At 41.1% G+C, this 24923-nt stretch overlaps 1 protein-coding gene across 1 annotated transcript in view; it reads right to left on the bottom strand.

Annotated features, from left to right (window-relative positions):
- Positions 1 to 23459, bottom strand: part of LOC117506245 (serine/threonine-protein phosphatase 6 regulatory ankyrin repeat subunit B-like) — a gene marked incomplete at its 5' end in the record, with an annotated part of 34054 nt that extends 10595 nt beyond the window's left edge. Inside the window, 3 exons of the mRNA XM_034165744.1 lie at positions 6533 to 6616; positions 17825 to 17912; positions 23164 to 23459. Coding sequence (XP_034021635.1) covers positions 6533 to 6616; positions 17825 to 17912; positions 23164 to 23459 — 468 coding nt within the window. The remainder of the gene's footprint in view (positions 1 to 6532; positions 6617 to 17824; positions 17913 to 23163) is intronic.
- Positions 23460 to 24923: the final 1464 nt, after the last annotated feature.

Genomic DNA, 24923 nt, shown 5'->3' with positions numbered 1-24923 from the left:
AAGAAGAAGAATTTTAAATTCTATTCTAGAATTAACAGGGAGCCAGTGAAGAGAGGCCAATATGGGTGAAATATGCTCTCTCCTTCTAGTCCCCGTCAGTACTCTAGCTGCAGCATTTTGAATTAACTGAAGGCTTTTCAGGGAACTTTTAGGACAACCTGATAATAATGAATTACAATAGTCCAGCCTAGAGGAAATAAATGCATGAATTAGTTTTTCAGCATCACTCTGAGACAAGACCTTTCTAATTTTAGAGATATTGCGTAAATGCAAAAAAGCAGTCCTACATATTTGTTTAAGATGCGCATTGAATGACATATCCTGATCAAAAATGACTCCAAGATTTCTCACAGTATTACTAGAGGTCAGGGTAATGCCATCCAGAGTAAGGATCTGGTTAGACACCATGTTTCTAAGATTTGTGGGGCCAAGTACAATAACTTCAGTTTTATCTGAGTTTAAAAGCAGGAAATTAGAGGTCATCCATGTCTTTATGTCTGTAAGACAATCCTGCAGTTTAGCTAATTGATGTGTGTCCTCTGGCTTCATGGATAGATAAAGCTGGGTATCATCTGCGTAACAATGAAAATTTAAGCAATGCTTTCTATTGAGGCTATTGGCCTCTCTTCATTGGCTTCCTGTTAATTCTAGAATAGAATTTAAAATTCTTCTTCTTACTTATAAGGTTTTTAATCAGGTCCCATCTTATCTTAGGGACCTCGTAGTACCATATCACCCCAATAGAGCGCTTCGCTCTCAGACTGCAGGCTTACTTGTAGTTCCTAGGGTTTGTAAGAGTAGAATGGGAGGCAGAGCCTTCAGCTTTCAGGCTCCTCTCCTGTGGAACCAGCTCCCAATTCAGATCAGGGAGACAGACACCCTCTCTACTTTTAAGATTAGGCTTAAAACTTTCCTTTTTGCTAAAGCTTATAGTTAGGGCTGGATCAGGTGACCCTGAACCATCCCTTAGTTATGCTGCTATAGACTTAGACTGCTGGGGGGTTCCCATGATGCACTGAGTGTTTCTTTCTCTTTTTGCTCTGTATGCACCACTCTGCTTTTAATCATTAGTGATTGATCTCTGCTCCCCTCCACATCATGTCTTTTTCCTGGTTCTCTCCCTCAGCCCCAACCAGTCCCAGCAGAAGACTGCCCCTCCCTGAGCCTGGTTCTGCTGGAGGTTTCTTCCTGTTAAAAGGGAGTTTTTCCTTCCCACTGTCGCCAAGTGCTTGCTCACAGGGGGTCGTTTTGACCGTTGGGGTTTTACATAATTATTGTATGGCCTTGCCTTACAATATAAAGCGCCTTGGGGCAACTGTTTGTTGTGATTTGGCGCTATATAAATAAAATTGATTGATTGAATTGATAATAATACTGCCTAAGGGAAGCATGTATAAAGTGAATAAAATTGTTCCTAGCACAGAACCTTGTGGAACTCCATAATTAACTTTAGTCTGTGAAGAAGATTCCCCATTTACATGAACAAATTGTAATCTATTAGATAAATATGATTCAAACCACTGCAGCGCAGTGCCTTTAATACCTATGACATGCTCTAATCTCTGTAATAAAATTTTATGGTCAACAGTATCAAAAGCAGCACTGAGGTCTAACAGAACAAGCACAGAGATGAGTCCACTGTCTGAGGCCATAAGAAGATCATTTGTAACCTTCACTAATGCTGTTTCTGTACTATGATGAATTCTAAAACCTGACTGAAACTCTTCAAATAGACCATTCCTCTGCAGATGATCAGTTAGCTGTTTTACAACTACCCTTTCAAGAATTTTTGAGAGAAAAGGAAGGTTGGAGCTTGGCCTATAATTAGCTAAGATAGCTGGGTGTGTAGTGTGTGTAGTTTGTATGCAGTGTGTGTGGTCTGTGTGTAGTGTGTATAGTTTGTATGCAGTGTGTGTGGTTTGTGTGTAGTGTGTGTGGTCTGTGTGTAGTGTGTGTAGTTTGTATGCAGTGTGTGTGGTTTGTGTGTAGTGTGTGTAGTTTGTGTGTAGTTTGTATGTAGTGTGTATAGTTTGTTTGCAGTGTGTGTGGTCTGTGTGTAGTGTGTGTAGTTTGTATGCAGTGTGCATGGTCTGTGTGTGGTTTATGTGTAGTTTGTATGTAGTGTGTGTGGTTTATGTGTAGTTTGTATGCAGTGTGTGTGGTCTGTGTGTAGTTTGTATGTAGTGTGTATAGTTTGTTTGCAGTGTGTGGTCTGTGTGTAGTGTGTGTAGTTTGTATGCAGTGTGTGTGGTTTGTGTGTAGTTTGTATGTAGTGTGTATAGTTTGTTTGCAGTGTGTGGTCTGTGTGTAGTGTGTGTAGTTTGTATGCAGTGTGTGTGGTTTGTGTGTAGTTTGTATGTAGTGTGTATAGTTTGTTTGCAGTGTGTGTGGTCTGTGTGTAGTTTGTATGCAGTGTGTGTGGTCTGTGTGTAGTTTGTATGCAGTGTGTGTGGTCTGTGTGTAGTTTGTATGTAGTGTGTATAGTTTGTTTGCAGTGTGTGGTCTGTGTGTAGTGTGTGTGGTTTGTTTGCAGTGTGTGTGGTCTGTGTGTAGTTTGTATGCAGTGTGTGTGGTCTGTGTGTAGTTTGTATGCAGTGTGTGTGGTCTGTGTGTAGTTTGTATGCAGTGTGTGTGGTCTGTGTGTAGTGTGTGTAGTTTGTATGCAGTGTGTGTGGTCTGTGTGTAGTGTGTGTAGTTTGTATGCAGTGTGTGTGGTCTGTGTGTAGTGTGTGTAGTTTGTATGCAGTGTGTGTGGTCTGTGTGTAATGTGTGTAGTTTGTATGCAGTGTGTGTGGTTTGTGTGCAGTTTGTATGTAGTGTGTATAGTTTGTATGCAGTGTGTGTGGTCTGTGTGTAGTTTGTATGCAGTGTGTGTGGTCTGTGTGTAGTTTGTATGTAGTGTGTATAGTTTGTATGTAGTGTGTGTGGTCTGTGTGTAGTTTGTATGTAGTGTGTATAGTTTGTATGCAGTGTGTGTGGTCTGTGTGTAGTTTGTATGCAGTGTGTGTGGTCTGTGTATAGTTTGTATGCAGTGTGTGTGGTCTGTGTGCAGTTTGTATGTAGTGTGTATAGTTTGTTTGCAGTGTGTGTGGTCTGTGTGTAGTTTGTATGCAGTGTGTGTGGTCTGTGTGTAGTTTGTATGCAGTGTGTGTGGTCTGTGTGCAGTTTGTATGCAGTGTGTGTGGTCTGTGTGTAGTTTGTATGCAGTGTGTGTGGTCTGTGTGTAGTTTGTTTGCAGTGTGTGGTCTGTGTGTAGTTTGTATGCAGTGTGTGTGGTCTGTGTGTAGTTTGTATGCAGTGTGTGTGGTCTGTGTGCAGTTTGTATGTAGTGTGTGTGGTTTGTTTGCAGTGTGTGTGGTCTGTGTGTAGTTTGTATGCAGTGTGTGTGGTCTGTGTGTAGTTTGTATGTAGTGTGTATAGTTTGTATGCAGTGTGTGTGGTCTGTGTATAGTTTGTATGCAGTGTGTGTGGTCTGTGTGTAGTTTGTATGCAGTGTGTGTGGTCTGTGTGTAGTTTGTATGCAGTGTGTGTGGTCTGTGTGTAGTTTGTATGTAGTGTGTATAGTTTGTATGCAGTGTGTGTGATCTGTGTGTAGTTTGTATGCAGTGTGTGTGGTCTGTGTGTAGTGTGTGTAGTTTGTATGCAGTGTGTGTGGTTTGTGTGCAGTTTGTATGTAGTGTGTGTAGTTTGTATGCAGTGTGTGTGTGGTCTGTGTGTAGTGTGTGTAGTTTGTATGCAGTGTGTGTGGTCTGTGTGTAGTTTGTATGTAGTGTGTGTGGTCTGTGTGTAGTTTGTATGCAGTGTGTGTGGTCTGTGTGTAGTTTGTATGCAGTGTGTGTGGTCTGTGTGTAGTTTGTATGCAGTGTGTGTGGTCTGTGTGCAGTTTGTATGTAGTGTGTATAGTTTGTTTGCAGTGTGTGTGGTCTGTGTGTAGTTTGTATGCAGTGTGTGTGGTCTGTGTGTAGTTTGTATGCAGTGTGTGTGGTCTGTGTGTAGTTTGTATGTAGTGTGTGTGGTCTGTGTGTAGTTTGTATGCAGTGTGTGTGGTCTGTGTGTAGTGTGTGTAGTTTGTATGCAGTGTGTGTGGTTTGTGTGCAGTTTGTATGTAGTGTGTATAGTTTGTTTGCAGTGTGTGTGGTCTGTGTGTAGTTTGTATGCAGTGTGTGTGGTCTGTGTGCAGTTTGTATGCAGTGTGTATAGTTTGTTTGCAGTGTGTGTGGTCTGTGTGTAGTTTGTATGCAGTGTGTGTGGTCTGTGTGTAGTTTGTATGTAGTGTGTGTGGCCTGTGTGTAGTTTGTATGCAGTGTGTGTGGTCTGTGTGTAGTTTGTATGCAGTGTGTGTGGTCTGTGTGTAGTTTGTATGCAGTGTGTATAGTTTGTTTGCAGTGTGTGTGGTCTGTGTGTAGTTTGTATGCAGTGTGTGTGGTCTGTGTGTAGTTTGTATGCAGTGTGTGTGGTCTGTGTGTAGTTTGTATGTAGTGTGTGTGTGTGGTCTGTGTGTAGTTTGTATGCAGTGTGTGTGGTCTGTGTGTAGTTTGTATGTAGTGTGTGTGTGTGGTCTGTGTGTAGTTTGTATGCAGTGTGTGTGGTCTGTGTGTAGTTTGTATGCAGTGTGTGTGGTCTGTGTGCAGTTTGTATGTAGTGTGTATAGTTTGTATGCAGTGTGTGTGGTCTGTGTGTAGTGTGTGTAGTTTGTATGCAGTGTGTGTGGTTTGTGTGCAGTTTGTATGTAGTGTGTATAGTTTGTTTGCAGTGTGTGTGGCCTGTGTGTAGTTTGTATGCAGTGTGTGTGGTCTGTGTGCAGTTTGTATGTAGTGTGTATAGTTTGTTTGCAGTGTGTGTGGTCTGTGTGTAGTTTGTATGCAGTGTGTGTGGTCTGTGTGTAGTTTGTATGTAGTGTGTGTGGCCTGTGTGTAGTTTGTATGCAGTGTGTGTGGTCTGTGTGTAGTTTGTATGCAGTGTGTGTGGTCTGTGTGTAGTTTGTATGCAGTGTGTGTGGTCTGTGTGCAGTTTGTATGTAGTGTGTATAGTTTGTTTGCAGTGTGTGTGGTCTGTGTGTAGTTTGTATGCAGTGTGTGTGGTCTGTGTGTAGTTTGTATGTAGTGTGTATAGTTTGTATGCAGTGTGTGTGGTCTGTGTGTAGTTTGTATGCAGTGTGTGTGGTCTGTGTGTAGTTTGTATGTAGTGTGTATAGTTTGTATGCAGTGTGTGTGGTCTGTGTGTAGTTTGTATGTAGTGTGTATAGTTTGTATGCAGTGTGTGTGGTCTGTGTGTAGTTTGTATGTAGTGTGTATAGTTTGTATGCAGTGTGTGGTCTGTGTGTAGTTTGTATGCAGTGTGTGTGGTCTGTGTGTAGTTTGTATGTAGTGTGTATAGTTTGTATGCAGTGTGTGTGATCTGTGTGTAGTTTGTATGCAGTGTGTGTGGTCTGTGTGTAGTGTGTGTAGTTTGTATGCAGTGTGTGTGGTTTGTGTGCAGTTTGTATGTAGTGTGTATAGTTTGTTTGCAGTGTGTGTGGTCTGTGTGTAGTTTGTATGCAGTGTGTGTGGTCTGTGTGTAGTGTGTGTGGTCTGTGTGTAGTTTGTATGCAGTGTGTGTGGTCTGTGTGTAGTGTGTGTAGTTTGTATGCAGTGTGTGTGGTCTGTGTGTAGTTTGTATGTAGTGTGTGTGGTCTGTGTGTAGTTTGTATGCAGTGTGTGTGGTCTGTGTGCAGTTTGTATGTAGTGTGTATAGTTTGTTTGCAGTGTGTGTGGTCTGTGTGTAGTTTGTATGCAGTGTGTGTGGTCTGTGTGCAGTTTGTATGTAGTGTGTGTGGTCTGTGTGTAGTTTGTATGCAGTGTGTGTGGTCTGTGTGTAGTTTGTATGTAGTGTGTGTGGTCTGTGTGTAGTTTGTATGCAGTGTGTGTGGTCTGTGTGTAGTTTGTATGCGGTGTGTGTGGTCTGTGTGCAGTTTGTATGTAGTGTGTATAGTTTGTATGCAGTGTGTGTGGTCTGTGTGTAGTGTGTGTAGTTTGTATGCAGTGTGTGTGGTTTGTGTGCAGTTTGTATGTAGTGTGTATAGTTTGTTTGCAGTGTGTGTGGTCTGTGTGTAGTTTGTATGCAGTGTGTGTGGTCTGTGTGCAGTTTGTATGTAGTGTGTATAGTTTGTTTGCAGTGTGTGTGGTCTGTGTGTAGTTTGTATGCAGTGTGTGTGGTCTGTGTGTAGTTTGTATGCAGTGTGTGTGGTCTGTGTGTAGTTTGTATGCAGTGTGTGTGTGTAGTGTGTGTAGTTTGTATGCAGTGTGTGTGGTCTGTGTGTAGTGTGTGTGTGTTTTGTCCCCTCTGTTCTTCCTGATCGGGGCTTCATTAAAATCTAGCTGTTGTACAGGTGTACACGGTGCTGTCTGCACCAGATGTGTTGCTGGTTCAATTCCTCCACTTCTAGTACAAGTACACTAGTAAATGTACTTTTCAAGAACAATCGAGTTATATTCTATTGATCGTTTGCTAATCAATATGGAATCATCAGTGTGTGAGTGTGCACAGGCCTCACCTGCCCTTAGCGTCCACACACAGTGTGATGTCAGAGCCCAGAGCATCCAGGAGCAGCGATGCACACGACTCATGATTGTTCACCCTGTGACAGACAAAACACAGAAAAACAAACTGAGACAAAGACGAGGGACAAGGAGAGAAAGATCAACTGTATGCTGATCCTCATACAACAGATTTACCCTCCGTGGAGGCATTTCTCTCTTCGCTGGACTTACCATCAATAGGAACAGAACAAAATAAAAAATTAATGCAAACTATAACTGTGGACGAGATTAATAACGTCATTTCAAAACTGAAAGGGAATAAAATGGCAGGTGACGATGGTTACCCAGCGGACACTTGGTAATACCCCTGCTTGGGGATTGTTTTAATCATGTGTTCACAGGGGGGGGGGGATACCACCTGCATGGAAACGAGCGGTGATTTCAGTAATTCCTAAGGTAGGTAAAAACAAAGCTGAGTGTGGGTCTTACAGACCAATATCAGTCTTAAACATAGACTACAGGATATTCACAACAATATTGGCTAAAAGGCTTGAATTCATAATTCCCAAATTGACAGACACAGATCAAACAGGTTTTATCCAAAATAGGCAAACTCATGACAATGTGAGGAGGGCTCTCCATCTGGTAGACCAAATGAAAAATACAGAATCAATAATTGTCAGCCTCGATGCCGAAAAGGCGTTCGACTCAGTATGTTGGAATTACTTTTATTTAGTTTGAGAGAGATTCGGCTTTAGTAGTGAAATCATCAGATGCCTGCAGTCGTTATATAATTCACCTGTTGCCAGGATCAAGATTAACGGTGATTTATCAGATACAGTGTGCCTGGAGAGGGGCTGTCGCCAGGGGTGCCCAACTGCCACTCTCTCTTTGCACGTTTTATGGAACCTCTGGCTCAGGCTATCAGAGAACATAAAGACATTATGGGGTAACAATTAACGGGACAACAGACAAAGTCTGTTTGCACACAGATGACGTCCTGGTAACTTTGTCTAACCCTGACCCGAGTTTACCAAATCTCCTATTTTTACTTAAGACGTTCAGTTTATACTCAGGTTACAAGTTAAATCTACAGAAGACCCAGGTTCTCATATATAATTACCAACCATCACCTGACGTTCAAAAAATGTCCAAATTCAATTGGAATAGTACTTCTATAAAATACTTAGGAGTTCAAATATCTAAGGATTTAGCAAACCTTTTCGAACATACAGTGAGGAAAATAAGTATCTGAACACCCTGCGGTTTTGCAAGTTCTCCCACTTAGAAATCATCGTGGGGTCTGAAATATTCATTTTAGGTTCATGTCCTCTGTGAGAGACATAATCTCAAAAAAAAAAAAAAAAAAATCTGGAAATCACAATGTATGATTTTTTTTTATAATTTATTTGTATGTTACTGCTGCAAATAAGTATTTGAACACCTACCAACCAGCGAGAATTCTGGCTCACACAGACCTGTTAATTTTTCTTTAAGAAGCCCTCTTATTCTGTTTAGTTCGTTTTTTCATTACTCCTATTAGGAAATCAAAAGTCATGGGAATTCAGTTTTCTTGCTGGAGGGAATGTGGATCTATCGAAGCAGATCAAGTTCATATATTTTGGTCATGCCCTGCCATCGTTCTTTTTTGGAAGGAGGTAATAAGTATGATTCACTCAGTACTGGGTATTCATATGGACTTGTCATTTTGCTCTTTGTTCCTCTGTGTCTCTCCAAAGGGATTAGGTCAAATGGACTTGTACCTATTAAGGATTATTCTTGTTGCGGCAAAGAAAGCCATCACTAAGTGTTGGCCCAAAAAAGACATTCCTTCAATGTCTCTAATACAAATTGTGACACACATAAGAACAATGGAACTTATAACATTCCGCCTCCACCTACAACAACACAAAGAAAAGTACTGGAAAAGATGGGACTGTTTTGTACAACTCATGGACACTGACAATGTGACAGGATTAATCGCATTTGACGGCTTGCCTCTACTGGTGGTTGGCTCTCACTGCGGTATTGTATCACTTCCTGTTCCGGAGCACAGCGGTGTTTTTCTGTATCTGTTAGCTGTTTAATCTGCGCAGTTAGATTGATCTAGTTACCTAGATAACGATTTGTTTCCCAGTGTAATCTTTACGTGCCTTAACTAAAGCACTCCTTCTGCTGAATCACCTCTAAATTATTTACACATTATTCACTTTGCGTGTTTTTAGGAATCCACTAGCTTAGCGCAGCTACTAGCTCTTAGCTGATTTAGCATGGCGGCTTCTCCTGTCTCTCCCGCACTTTTCTGCTCTGGGTGTGAAATGTTTAGTTATTCCTCGGCCTCCTTTAGCAGTAATGGTACTTGTAATAAGTGTAGCTTATTCGTAGCTTTGGAGGCCAGGCTGGGCGAATTGGAGACTCGGCTCCGCACCGTGGAAAATCCTACAGCCAGCCAGGCCCCTGTAGTCGGTGCGGACCAAGGTAGCTTAGCTGCCGTTAGTTCCCTTCCAGCAGATCCCAAGCAGCCGGGAAAGCAGGCCAACTGGGTGACTGTGAGGAGGAAGCGTAGTCCTAAACAGAAGCCATGTGTACACCGCCAACCCGTTCACATCTCTAACCATTTTTCCCCACTCGACGACACACCCGCCGAGGATCAAACTCTGGTTATTGGCGACTCTGTTTTGAGAAATGTGAAGTTTGCGACACCAGCAACCATAGTCAATTGTCTTCCGGGGGCCAGAGCAGGCGACATTGAAGGAAATTTGAAACTGCTGGCTAAGGCTAAGCGTAAATTTGGTAAGATTGTAATTCACGTCGGCAGTAATGACACCCGGTTACGCCAATCAGAGGTCACTAAAATTAACATTGAATCGGTGTGTAACTTTGCAAAAACAATGTCGGACTCTGTAGTTTTCTCTGGGCCCCTCCCCAATCGGACCGGGAGTGACATGTTTAGCCGCATGTTCTCCTTGAATTGCTGGCTGTCTGAGTGGTGTCCAAAAAATGAGGTGGGCTTCATAGATAATTGGCAAAGCTTCTGGGGAAAACCTGGTCTTGTTAGGAGAGACGGCATCCATCCCACTTTGGATGGAGCAGCTCTCATTTCTAGAAATCTGGACAATTTTCTTAAATCCTCCAAACTGTGACTATCCAGGGTTGGGACCAGGAAGCAGAGTTGTAGTCTTACACACCTCTCTGCCGCTTCTCTCCCCCTGCCATCCCCTCATTACCCCATCCCCGTAGAGACGGTGCCTGCTCCCAGACTACCAATAACCAGCAAAAATCTATTTAAGCATAAAAATTCAAAAAGAAAAAATAATATAGCACCTTCAACTGCACCACAGACTAAAACAGTTAAATGTGGTCTATTAAACATTAGGTCTCTCTCTTCTAAGTCCCTGTTGGTAAATGATATAATAATTGATCAACATATTGATTTATTCTGCCTAACAGAAACCTGGTTACAGAAGGAGGGGGAGGATTAGCAGCAATCTTCCATTCCAGCTTATTAATTAATCAAAAACCCAGACAGAGCTTTAATTCATTTGAAAGCTTGTCTCTTAGTCTTGTCCATCCAAATTGGAAGTCCCAAAAACCAGTTTTATTTGTTATTATCTATCGTCCACCTGGTCGTTACTGTGAGTTTCTCTGTGAATTTTCAGACCTTTTGTCTGACTTAGTGCTTAGCTCAGATAAGATAATTATAGTGGGCGATTTTAACATCCACACAGATGCTGAGAATGACAGCCTCAACACTGCATTTAATCTATTATTAGACTCAATTGGCTTTGCTCAAAATGTAAATGAGTCCACCCACCACTTTAATCATATCTTAGATCTTGTTCTGACTTATGGTATGGAAATTGAAGACTTAACAGTATTCCCTGAAAACTCCCTTCTGTCTGATCATTTCTTAATAACATTTACATTTACTCTGATGGACTACCCAGCAGTGGGGAATAAGTTTCATTACACTAGAAGTCTTTCAGAAAGCGCTGTAACTAGGTTTAAGGATATGATTCCTTCTTTATGTTCTCTAATGCCATATACCAACACAGTACAGAGTAGCTACCTAAACTCTGTAAGTGAGATAGAGTATCTCGTCAATAGTTTTACATCCTCATTGAAGACAACTTTGGATGCTGTAGCTCCTCTGAAAAAGAGAGCTTTAAATCAGAAGTGTCTGACTCCGTGGTATAACTCACAGCTTAAAGCAGATAACCCGTAAGTTGGAGAGGAAATGGCGTCTCATTAATTTAGAAGATCTTCACTTAGCCTGGAAAAAGAGTCTGTTGCTCTATAAAAAAGCCCTCCGTAAAGGTAGGACATCTTACTACTCATCACTAATTGAAGAAAATAAGAACAACCCCAGGTTTCTTTTCAGCACTGTAGCCAGGCTGACAAAGAGTCAAGAGCTCTATTGAGCCGAGTATTCCTTTAACTTTAACTAGTAATGACTTCATGACTTTCTTTGCTAATAAAATTTTAACTATTAGAGAAAAAATTACTCATAACCATCCCAAAGACGCATCGTTATCTTTGGCTGCTTTCAGTGATGCCGGTATTTGGTTAGACTCTTTCTCTCCGATTGTTCTGTCTGAGTTATTTTCATTAGTTACTTCATCCAAACCATCAACATGTTTATTAGACCCCATTCCTACCAGGCTGCTCAAGGAAGCCCTACCATTATTTAATGCTTCGATCTTAAATATGATCAATCTATCTTTGTTAGTTGGCTATGTACCACAGGCTTTTAAGGTGGCAGTAATTAAATCATTACTTAAAAAGCCATCACTTGACCCAGCTATCTTAGCTAATTATAGGCCAATCTCCAACCTTCCTTTTCTCTCAAAAATTCTTGAAAGGGTAGTTGTAAAACAGCTAACTGATCATCTGCAGAGGAATGGTCTATTTGAAGAGTTTCAGTCAGGTTTTAGAATTCATCATAGTACAGAAACAGCATTAGTGAAGGTTACAAATGATCTTCTTATGGCCTCGGACAGTGGACTCATCTCTGTGCTTGTTCTGTTAGACCTCAGTGCTGCTTCTGATACTGTTGACCATAAACTTTTATTACAGAGATTAGAGCATGCCATAGGTATTAAAGGCACTGCGCTGCGGTGGTTTGAATCATATTTATCTAATAGATTACAATTTGTTCATGTAAATGGGGAGTCCTCTTCACAAACTAAGGTTAATTATGGAGTTCCACAAGGTTCTGTGCTAGGACCAATTTTATTCACTTTATATATGCTTCCCTTAGGCAGTATTATTAGACAGCATTGCTTAAATTTTCATTGTTACGCAGATGATACCCAGCTTTATCTATCCATGAAGCCAGAGGACACACACCAATTAGCTAAACTGCAGGATTGTCTTACAGACATAAAGACATGGATGACCTCTAATTTCCTGCTTTTAAACTCAGATAAAACTAAAGTTATTGTACTTGGCCCCACAAATCTTAGAAACATGGTGTCTAACCAGATCCTTACTCTGGATGGCATTACCCTGACCTCTAGTAATACTGTAAGAAATCTTGGAGTCATTTTTGATCAGGATATGTCATTCAAAGCGCATATTAAACAAATATGTAGGACTGCTTTTTTGCATTTACGCAATATCTCTAAAATTAGAAAGGTCCTGTCTCAGAGTGATGCTGAAAAACTAATTCATGCATTTATTTCCTCTAGGCTGGACTATTGTAATTCATTATTATCAGGTTGTCCTAAAAGTTCCCTGAAAAGCCTTCAGTTAATTCAAAATGCTGCAGCTAGAGTACTAACGGGGACTAGAAGGAGAGAGCATATCTCACCCATATTGGCCTCTCTTCATTGGCTTCCTGTTAATTCTAGAATAGAATTTAAAATTCTTCTTCTTACTTATAAGGTTTTGAATAATCAGGTCCCATCTTATCTTAGGGACCTCATAGTACCATATCACCCCAATAGAGCGCTTCGCTCTCAGACTGCAAGCTTACTTGTAGTTCCTAGGGTTTGTAAGAGTAGAATGGGAGGCAGAGCCTTCAGCTTTCAGGCTCCTCTCCTGTGGAACCAGCTCCCAATTCAGATCAGGGAGACAGACACCCTCTCTACTTTTAAGATTAGGCTTAAAACTTTCCTTTTTGCTAAAGCTTATAGTTAGGGCTGGATCAGGTGACCCTAAACCATCCCTTAGTTATGCTGCTATAGACGTAGACTGCTGGGGGGTTCCCATGATGCACTGTTTCTTTCTCTTTTTGCTCTGTATGCACCACTCTGCATTTAATCATTAGTGATTGATCTCTGCTCCCCTCCACAGCATGTCTTTTTCCTGGTTCTCTCCCTCAGCCCCAACCAGTCCCAGCAGAAGACTGCCCCTCCCTGAGCCTGGTTCTGCTGGAGGTTTCTTCCTGTTAAAAGGGAGTTTTTCCTTCCCACTGTCGCCAAGTGCTTGCTCACAGGGGGTCGTTTTGACCGTTGGGGTTTTTACGTAATTATTGTATGGCTTTTGCCTTCAATATAAAGCGCCTTGGGGCAACTGTTTGTTGTGATTTGGCGCTATATAAAAAAAATTGATTTGATTTGGTTTGAATGTTGACAAACTGTAAAAAATATCTTCTTTTTGTTTGTACTCCTGTACCTACCCACGTTTGTTGTTTATGTATGCCATAAAACTTCTTTAAAAATAAAAAGTTAAAAAAAAAAAGTATTTTTAAAAGTATTAATTGCACCTGTTTGAACTGGTTACCTGTATAAAAGACACCTGTTCACACACACAATCAATCACACTCCAACCTGTCCACCATAGCCAAGACCAAAGAGCTTTCTAAGGACACCAGGGACAAAACTGTAGACCTGCACAAGGCTGGGATGGACTACAGGACAACAGGCAAGCAGCTTGGTAGAAGACAACAACTGTTATGATTATTTATTAGAAAGTGGAAGAAACACAAGATGACTGTCAATCTCCCTCGGTCTGGGATTCCATGCAAGATCTCACTTTGTGGGGTAAGGATGATTCTGAGAAAGCTCAGAACTACACAGGAGGACCTGGTCAATGACCTGAAGAGAGCTGGGACCACAGTCACAAAGACTACATTAGTAACACATGATACTGTCATGGTTTAAAATCCTGCAGGGCAGCGAGGTCCCCCTGCTCAAGCCAGCACATGTCCAGGCCTGTTTGAAGTTCACCAGTGACCATCTGGATCATCCAGGCACGGGAGAAGGTCATGTGGTCAGATGAGACCAGAATAGAGCTTTTTGGAATCAACTCCACTTACTATGTTTAGAGGATGAGAACAACCCCAAGAAAACCATCCCAACCGTGAAGCATGGGGGTGGAAACATCATACTCTGGGGGTGCTCTTCTGCAAAGGGGACAGGACGACTGCACCGTATTGAAGGGAGGATGGATGGGGTCATGTATTGCAAGATTTTGGCAAACAACCTCCTTCCCTCAGTAAGAGCATTGAAGATGGGTCATGGCTGGGTCTTCCAGCATGACAGTGACCCCAAACACACAGCCAGAGCAACTAAGGAGGGGCTCCATAAGAAGTATTTCAAGGTACTGGAGTGGCCTGGCCAGTCTCCAGACCTGAACTCAATAGAAAATCTTTGGAGGGAGCTGAAACTCCAAACCTGAAAGATCTAGAGAAGATCTGTATGGAGGAGTGGACCAAAATCCCTGCTGCAGTGTGTGAAAACCTGGTGAAAAACTACAGGAAACGTTTGACCTCTGTAATTGCAAACAAAGGCTACTGTACCAAATATTAACACTGATTTTCACAGGTGTTCAAATACGTATTTGCAGCAGTAACATACAAATAAATTATTAAAAAAATCATACATTGTGATTTCCAGATTTTTTTTTTTTTTTAGATTATGTCTCTCACAGTGGACATGCACCTAGGATGAAAATTTCAGACCCCTCCATGATTTCTAAGAGGGAGAACTTTGCAGGGTGTTCAAATACTTATTTTCCTCACTGTAATTATGTCCCACTAACTTCAGAAATTAAAGCGGATTTACAACGCTGGTCATTATTACCCATGAACATGCACAATCGGATCGATATACAGTAGTGTTCAGAATAATAGTAGTGCTATGTGACTAAAAAGATTAATCCAGGTTTTGAGTATATTTCTTATTGTTACATGGGAAACAAGGTACCAGTAGATTCAGTAGATTCTCACAAATCCAACAAGACCAAGCATTCATGATATGCACACTCTTAAGGCTATGAAATTGGGCTATTAGTAAAAAAAAGTAGAAAAGGGGGTGTTCACAATAATAGTAGTGTGGCATTCAGTCAGTGAGTTTGTCAATTTTGTGGAACAAACAGGTGTGAATCAGGTATCCCCTATTTAAGGATGAAGTCAGCACCTGTTGAACATGTTTTTCTCTTTGAAAGCCTGAGGAAAATGGGACGTTCAAGACATTGTTCAGAAAAACAGCGTAGTTTGATTAAAAAGTTGACTGGAGAGGGGAAAACTTATACGCAGGTGCAAAAAATGATAGGCTGTTCATCTACAATGATCTCCAATGCTTTAAAATGGACAAAAAAAACCAGAGATGCGTGGAAGAAAACAGAAAACAACCATCAAAATGGATAGAAGAATAACCAGAATGGTAAAGGCTCACCCATTGATCAGCTCCAGGATGATCAAAGACAGTCTGGAGTTACCTGTAAGTGCTGTGACAGTTAGAAGACGCCTGTGTGAAGCTAATTTATTTGCAAGAATCCCCCGCAAAGTCACTCTGTTAAATAAAACACGTGCAGAAGAGGTTACAATTTGAAAAATTTCTTTTTTGGGTCCAAGGACCGCAGACAGTTTGTGAGATGACCCCCAAACTCTGAATTCAAGCCACAGTTCACAGTGAAGACAGTGAAGCATGGTGGTGCAAGCATCATGATATGGGCATGTTTCTCCTACTATGGTGTTGGGCCTATATATCACATACCAGGTATCATGGATCAGTTTGGATATGTCAGAATACTTGAAGAGGTCATGTTGCCTTATGTTGAAGAGGACATGGCCTTGAAATGGGTGTTTCAACAAGACAATGACCCCAAGCACACTAGTAAACCAGCAAAATCTTGGTTCCAAACCAACAAAATTAATCTGAATCTACTGGTACCTTGTTTCCCATGTAACAATTAGAAATATACTCAAAACCTGGATTAATGTTTTTAGTCACATGGCACTACTATTATTCTGAACACTACTGTAATAAAAATGAACCTTCTACCAAGGGTTCTTTATCTTTTTCAGGCACTGCCTGTTCATGTACCCTCCAAGCAAATTAAAGAATGGAATAGGATAATCTCAAATTTTATTTGGAGAAAGAAAAAAACAAGAATACAATTTCAAACGTTACAGCTACAAAAGGACAAGGGAGGGCTTGCTCTGCCACACTTGGAGGATTATTATAGGGCAGCGCAGATGTGAATTGTGATTGGCTGGTGTGACCCAACCAATGAGACCAAATGGAAAGTGATAGATGATTCCTACAGTGAGACACCCCTCCAGTCATTGCTTGGAGATCAATCTCTTATTAAAAGATACATAGAGACAGACCTGTTCCCAATGTGGATTAAAGTAACCAATGAATACATGGCAAAAAATATTAAAACACACAAAAATTGAAAGGAGTGCCCGGAGTTTGCGACGGCCTGCTTATGATACAGATTTTTCACCACCAGACATAGACAAGAGCTTCAGACAATGGTCTCAAGGGGGATTAACAGGATATTGGAGAATTTCTGATAAAAATGTATTGAAAGACGTCCTGCAACTTCAAAAAATCTATAATTTGCAAAAACAAGATTTTTTTTTAGATACCTTCAGTTAAGACACCATTTTCAATAAAAACATAAAGTTCAGAGAAGAGGAGGAAACAGGCCTGGTTAAGATCCTTCTTGACTCATGCAAAGGAAACGGCCCAAAGAAACAGATATCCAGATTATACTCATGTTTACAAATGAGGACAAATCGTAATACAACACACATTAAAATTAGATGGGGAAAAAGAAGCTAAAATTATAATAATGGATGATACCTGGTTAAATATATGCAATGTTGTGCTCATTACCTCAAGCTCAGGTTTGTGGAGGGAATTTGCATGGAAAAACATGGTCTGATTTTTTGTTACCCCTAGTATTAAAAGTAGACAATGTAATGACCCTGAAAAGGCCCAATGATGGAGGAACTGTGGGACCATGTCAGCAGGACATTATCACATTTTCTGGGAATGTACTAAGATTGCACCCTACTGGTCAGAGGTGATAATAGCAATCAATACCATAATGGGCCTGAACTTACCCTGTGATTTTACTTTATTTCATGTATGCAATCTACCCCAAGGGTTGAGGAAATCGAACAGGTATCTTCTCTTAATCCTATTAGTAGGTGCAAAGAAAGCCATAACTCGAAAATGGTTGAGTGTGGATCCGCCTTCATCGCTGGACTGGATAGAGGTTGTCAAAGAGATTCACACAATGGAGAGACTGACCTTTTCAATAAGACTTGCAGCTCACAAATCTGAGGAATATTGGAAGAAATGGGACATTTAACTGAATCAGAGGACATCGTGAACTTTGAACTATCTGTATGAGCAGTGTAGGTGTTTTTTTTTTTATCTGATGGTTTTGCAATGACTTGCACATAGTTACTTACTTTTATTCCCCTTGAACTCAAAAAGCTGTCACCCATCCTATTTGCTCTGAATGTTTGTTAAATGTGGTCTGTATGTTCTGTAATTTCTTCTTCTGTTCTTTCTTTTGTCCAAAAATCAAGAAAATCATTAAAAATAAAATTTAAAAAAAGAGGGGAAATGGAGTAGAAAAAAAAAATGTGGCACGGGAAAGGGAAGTCTGGGGTCCCCTGCTGGAGCCGGTGCCCTCACGACTTGATCCTGGATCAGCGGTTGAAGATGAGTGATGAGTATGAGTGCATTTGTGTGGCATGTACACTGAAAAAAAAGTCTGTTGGATTAACATGATTTAAATATGTATGTGTATCACTTACACATGATCAGAATGTGTCCTGTACCTTTTGGGTAAATGCTGTAGGTGGCGTCTGTCTTCAGCCCCATGTCGGACTGTATCATGTTTATGTCGCTGTCCTCAGTCAAATGGAAACTACATATATGTTCATATTTTTGTGGGACTGTCCCAGTCCTTTGGTGTCCTCTGGACAAATCGTGCCCGTGCATCAATTTCAATTTCAATTTTCAATTTATTTTCATTTAATCCGTTCATCATGTCTTTTCTTCTGACATCCAGGTTGACTTCCTGTTTGTATGGCAGAGGTGGGCGTGACTTACACAGCACAGTGCAGGGGTGTGAACGGGTTCCCGCCAAGACAACAGCAGTCCTTCTGCTCCAACAGGACCTCCACACAGCCCTCGTGACCTTCAGAACCACACACACACACACACACACTAAAGTCACCACCTGCTCCTCATTGGACACACAGTGGGCGTGGCCAGCTGGAACTGTCTGGCGGGAAGACAATGGCCACAATAGCAAACAAAATATGTAAAAATTGGAACTACTATTTACATTTAAAATACATCTTTTTAGAAGTTCTGCTGAAAATATTTTTTAAATTAAATCAGAGATTTTTCAATAATTTGCAAACTGAACAATTACTGTTTATGTGTTTTCATATATCGGTTTGTGCACCTACAAAGAAATCCAGGTAATGTTGCTGTTTTGTTTTTAACGAGGGTTGAAACATGATCAGTTATTATCTTGTCACACGAAAAACAAGAATTGGGGATTATATTCTGGGATAAGAATGTTTGTATATTTCAATTGAACATTTCTGTTGATGGTCTGATATTTATACAGTACCGAAAGCAGTATCATTAAGGGGCAGAGCTCATCAATACTCTGGTATTGCGATGACTTGTGATTTGGTGCGGTATAATTAAACTGTGTGTAGTTCTTATTTGTCACTCTGGTATACTGAATTAAGTGCTGCAATTCACAATCTGGAGAGGAGGATGAGGAGGAGCAGCAGAAGATGAAGAAAAAGAAAGCTGCTGCTCTGAGTGAGAAAAAATGTTCTTTGTCTTAGAAAACAAGCACATTTAAGAAATCATACTCTCAAACTGAAATACCATGCTCTAGAATAAAAACAAGGCATATAACTTTTAAAGTACTCGGGACAATGCTTGTTAGGACTGTGTGAGACAAGAAGAACAGCAACGGCAAGCCCACTAAGTGGAGGTAAGGCCATTACCTTCAACAAATTTTTTTGTTACAAATAAATAATTCACCAGATCTTAAAAGGTTTACACTGCATCTAGAAAGTATTCACACCGCTTCACTTTACACATTTTGTTATGTTACAGCCTTATTCCTAAAGGGAGTGAATTCATTTTCAGCTCAAAATTCTACTCAGCTTTTTTGAAATTTTTACAAATTTATTTTAAAAAATAAATAAATAAATCACATGTCCATAAGTATTCACAGCCTTTGTTCAAAACTTTGTTGATGCACCTTTGGCAGCAATTCCAGCCTCAAGTCTTGAATATGATGCCACAAGCTTGGTGCACCTATCTTTGGGCAGTTTGGTCCGTTCCTCTTTGCAGCACCTCTCAAGCTCCATCAGGTTGGATGGGGAGCGTCGGTGCACAGACATTTTCAGATCTCTCCAGAGATGTTCAGTCAGATTCAGGTCTGGGCTCTGGCTGGACCACTCAAGGACATTCATAGAGTTGTCCTGAAGCCACTCCTTTGATATCTTGGCTGTGTGTTTAGGGTCATTGTCCTGCTGAAAGATGAACCGTCACCCCAGTCTGAGGTCAAGAGCGCTCTGGAGCAGGTTTTCATCCAGGATGTCTCTGTACATTGCTGCATTCATCTTTCCCTCAATCCTGACTAGTCTCCCAGTTCCTGCTGCTGAAAAACATCCCCACAGCATGATGCTGCCACCACCATGCTTCACTGTAGGGATGGTGCCTGGTTTTCTCCAAACGTGTTTCTCCTGGTCTGAGAGTCCTTCAAGTGTCTTTTGTCAAACTCCAGGACTTCAACCGAGGATCTTCTGGTCTCAAGCCCAACGCCTTAACCACTAGACCATCACCTACCCTCCCTATTTTTCAGTTCCTCACTTGGTATGCAGGTGCTACATGTGTCCTTTTTCAGGTTTGAAATGATGCTTCTAAGGAAAAAAATTCCTCCCACCCTCACCACTTTTTTTATGATGTCAAGGATGATAAACTAAAGTTTTTTTTTTACGAGCCTAAGAGAATCATTAAGCAAAAAGGCTATTGATGGCAGTGGAGCAAATCATTTCTCATCAATTCTTAACAGGAACTGGTTTTCCATATCCATCCCTAAACATAACAAGCGCTGTTTTGCCTGGTTTCCTCCAAACATGACGCCAAAGAGTTAAATCTTTGTCTCATCAGACCAGAGAATTTTGTTTCTCTTGGTCTGATGAGACAAAGATTAAACTACCATGTACTTGACTAAGGTCCTTCTCACCCGATCACTCAGTTTAGTCCTGGTGGCTGTGATCTTCTTCCATTTAGGGATGATGGAGGCCACTGTGCTCACTGGGACCTCATACAGTAGTGTTCAGAATAATAGTAGTGCTATGTGACTAAAAAGATTAATCCAGGTTTTGAGTATATTTCTTATTGTTACATGGGAAACAAGGTACCAGTAGATTCAGTAGATTCTCACAAATCCAACAAGACCAAGCATTCATGATATGCACACTCTTAAGGCTATGAAATTGGGCTATTAGTTAAAAAAAAGTAGAAAAGGGGGTGTTCACAATAATAGTAGCATCTCCTGTTGACGCTACAAACTCAAAACTATTATGTTCAAACTGCTTTTTTAACAATCCTGTGACTCACTAAACTAGTATTTAGTTGTATAACCACAGTTTTTCATGATTTCTTCACATCTGCGAGGCATTAATTTTGTTGGTTTGGAACCAAAATTTTGCTGGTTTACTAGTGTGCTTGGGGTCATTGTCTTGTTGAAACACCCATTTCAAGGGCATGTCCTCTTCAGCATAAGGCAACATGACCTCTTCAAGTATTTTGACATATCCAAACTGATCCATGATACCTGGTATGTGATATATAGGCCCAACACCATAGTAGGAGAAACATGCCCATATCATGATGCTTGCACCACCATGCTTCACTGTCTTCACTGTGAACTGTGGCTTGAATTCAGAGTTTGGGGGTCGTCTCACAAACTGTCTGCGGCCCTTGGACCCAAAAAGAACAATTTTACTCTCATCAGTCCACAAAATATTCCTCCATTTCTCTTTAGGCCAGTTGATGTGTTCTTTGGCAAATTGTAACCTCTTCTGCACATGTCTTTTATTTAACAGAGGGACTTTGCGGGGGATTCTTGCAAATAAATTAGCTTCACACAGGCGTCTTCTAACTGTCACAGCACTTACAGGTAACTCCAGACTGTCTTTGATCATCCTGGACCTGATCAATGGGTGAGCCTTTGCCATTCTGGTTATTCTTCTATCCATTTTGATGGTTGTTTTCCATTTTCTTCCACGCGTCTCTGGTTTTTTGTCCATTTTAAAGCATTGGAGATCAGATGAACAGCCTATAATTTTTTGCACCTGCGTATAAGTTTTCCCCTCTCCAATCAACTTTTTAATCAAACTACGCTGTTCTTCTGAACAATGTCTTGAACGTCCCATTTTCCTCAGGCTTTCAAAGAGAAAAGCATGTTCAACAGGTGCTGGCTTCATCCTTAAATAGGGGACACCTGATTCACACCTGTTTGTTCCACAAAATTGATGAACTCACTGACTGAATGCCACACTACTATTATTGTGAACACCCCCTTTTCTACTTTTTTTTACTAATAGCCCAATTTCATAGCCTTAAGAGTGTGCATATCATGAATGCTTGGTCTTGTTGGATTTGTGAGAATCTACTGAATCTACTGGTACCTTGTTTCCCATGTAACAATAAGAAATATACTCAAAACCTGGATTAATCTTTTTAGTCACATAGCACTACTATTATTCTGAACACTACTGTAGGTAGACAGGTGTGTGTCTTTACAAATCATGTCCAATCAACTGAATTTACCCCAGGTGGACTCCAATTAAGCTGTAGAAGCTCTAGATGTGATTTCTTCGTTATTTTATTTTTAATAAATTTGCAAAAATCTCAAAAAATGTTTTCCACATTGTCATTGTATTGTGAGCAGAAATTTGAGGAAAAATGATTTTACTACACTTTGAAATAAGGCTGTAACATAACAAAATGTATAAATGTGCTGCACTGTGAAAACTTTCTGGATGCTCTGTAATTATATTAAATTAGATTTAACATTCACTTCACATATGACTATTTGTTCAATGACTGACAGAAGCAATTTACTCACAATCACAATTTTTTGACTCGTATAACAAAATTAATTAGCTTGTTAGCTTCTGGTGGCTAATGTGGTGTTTGTATAAATTAATAATGTGCTGATTGAACTAATTTAGCTTCTTGTTGCATGAAGCAGAAGCAGCACATTACAAAATGTATATACTGTGCGTTTTTCCTCTTCACGATGCCTTTTTAATCCTATATGACAGATACCTGGACAGAGCCGGCGTGACGGACACCAGAAGAGGACGAGCGGATCCTCCAACGGCTCATCGACCAAAAGCAAAACGTTTTCCTCGACCTCCAAAAAGAGAAAAAGCCTCGACTCCAGCAAAGCAAAGCAGCTCTACAAAGTGGAACTTGCAGATAAAAACTAATAAATATTATATCAATTCAGGGAAATAATAATAATGAAGAAGCTGGATACGTTTTTTGAAGAAGTGGTGGAAATAAATAGGTTCTGTACGTCTTCTTCTCTTCAATTACGTAAAAGACGACAAGTGTCTGAGAACTTATTTTGCTTTGAGCTTTTTATCGTCTATTTTATTTTTATTATTTAGATATTTGAAATCAGTCAATCAAATAGATTTGTTCCTGTGACCGACTGCTCTTCATGTCACAAATTAATCTGATTCGTTTCAATGAATCATCAGTGCCGTCGTGCGTACACGCAAATTTCACACTGTGTGTAGGGCACCATGCTGCCCGGGGCACCACAAAAACCAAGCTCATGAAAAATCTTCCTAATAGGCTACTAGTAACAATATAAGCAAAAGTAATGGGAGGAGACAAGAGGAGAACCCATGCTGTCCTCCTCCTCCCAGGCAGGGGAAGACAGTGTGGGACTCTCCTCTCGTCTCCTCCCAGCCTGGGAGAACCGCACGCACCGACTGATTGATCGTGCAGCAGGTAACGATCCCAACTGTGCACCGGAATCATTGCTGCCACATCGGAATGTTGCCAGTTTTTTTGTTTTTTTTTTAAGAAGAAAACCACAAAGCATTTGTGCTGAGGGCACCCAGGTGGCTCCGGCACCCTGTTCACCACAGATCACCTCACAGCTTTAACAGGTTCATATGTCGTAATCCGTGAAAATCCATCATTATAACAAGATACTGAACAAATTTTATTCTTTCTGGTCTGGCAGCAACACACGTCTGTAGTCATGTGACCTGAACTTGTGCACAAGATTTGTTGTAAAAACTGATTCAAATATTTCAGGTAAAAAACTTAATAAATCTGTTCCTTCAAGCTGGTCTGAAAGCAGATAATCGTACAACACTGACCGTAGTAACAGGCCCAGTGCAGCGGTGTGTACCCGCCGTGGTCCTTCAGCGGCGGTAAGGACGGCGGCTCAGAGCAGGCGGCGCTCAGCAGCTCACTCAGCCAGGAGGCGTGGCCTCGCGCTGCCGCCAGGTGGACGGCTGTACGACCTCGCGAGTCGCTGAGCAAAACTGAGGCTTCCTGCTCCAACAGACACTGGATGGACTCCTCCTGAGCGCACAGCAGCTGTGGAGCCAAACACACGCCACGTGAGGGCCAAGAGCGTTTACGTTCAGGATCAAGAACACAAACAGAACTACTGAAAGGAGGAGACGACGTTCACCACACCAAGAGAGACCAGGAGAAACCCAGGACCAGGGTTAGTCAGTGCTGTAGAAACAGGCAAGCGCTGAAGACTGAACTATTTCCTGCCAAATAAATATGTGATTTGTAAAATGTTTGCTGCAGCTAATAGAGACCGACACTCATGATACTGTGGATTTACAGGTAACTATGATTTATATTGTTCTGCCAGGATCACCACCCACTCCAGGAACACACCAGGCAGGACAGAGCCCAAACCGTGTGCCAAATATGGTCAAACTCTGACTCACCACTAAAAAGTGGGTATTTTTCTGACTCCAATAACATTCAGGGTTCCGACCAAATCGGGACCTAATTCAGGCAAGTACCCGCAAGCACACAGCCCAACCCACGTGCCACGTTTTGAGCAGTTCAGACCACCAACTGCTGAGAAATACAACCCCAATTCCAATGAAGTTGGGACGTTGTGTAAAATGTAAATAAAAACAGAATACAATGATTTTCAAATCCTCTTCAACCGATATTCAATTGAATACACCACAAAGACAAGATATTTAATGTTAAAACTGATAAACTTTGTTTTTGTGCAAATATTTGTTCATTTTGAAATGGATGCCTGCAACACGTTTCTAAAAAGTTGGGACAGTGGTATGTTTCCCACTGTGTTACATCACCTTTCCTTCTAACAACACTCAATAAGCATTTGGGAACTGAGGACACTAATTGTTGAAGCTTTGTAGGTGGAATTCTTTCCCATTCTTGCTTGACGTACGACTTCAGTTTTTCAACAGTCCGGGGTCTCAGTTGTCGTATTTTGCGCTTCATAATGTGCCACACGTCTGGACTGCAGGCAGGCCAGTCTAGTACCCGCACTCTTTTACTACAAAGCCACGCTGTTGTAACACGTGCAGAATGTGGCTTGGCATTGCTGAAATAAGCAGGGACGTCCTGAAAAAGACGTTGCTTGGATGGCAACATGTGTTGCTCCAAAACCTGGATGGATCTTTCAGCATTGATGGTGCCATCACAGATGTGTAAGTTGTCCGTGCCATGTGCACTAACACACCCCCATACCATCACAGATGCTGGCTTTTGAACTTTGTGCTGGTAACAATCTGGATGGTCTTTTTCCTCTTTTGTCCAGAGGACACGACGTCCATGATTTCCAAAAACAATTTGAAATGTGGACTCATCAGACCACAGCACACTTTTCCACTTTGCTTCTGTCCATTTTAAATGAGCTCGGGCCCAGAGAAGGCGGCGGTGTTTCTGGATGTTGTTGATGTTTGACTTTCACTTTGCATTTTAGAGTTTTAACTTGCACTTGTAGATGTAGTGACGAACTGTGTTAACTGACAATAGTTTTCTGAAGTGTTCCTGAGCCCACGCTCAGATTCTGTGAATCTTCTGATTATATTATGGACTGTAGATGATGGAATCCCTAAATTCCTTGCAATTG

Source organism: Thalassophryne amazonica, unplaced genomic scaffold (genome assembly GCF_902500255.1).
Source record: "Thalassophryne amazonica unplaced genomic scaffold, fThaAma1.1, whole genome shotgun sequence".
In the NCBI taxonomy this organism is placed as follows: Eukaryota; Metazoa; Chordata; class Actinopteri; order Batrachoidiformes; family Batrachoididae; genus Thalassophryne; species Thalassophryne amazonica.
This window is presented reverse-complemented; position numbering and strand designations above follow the sequence as displayed.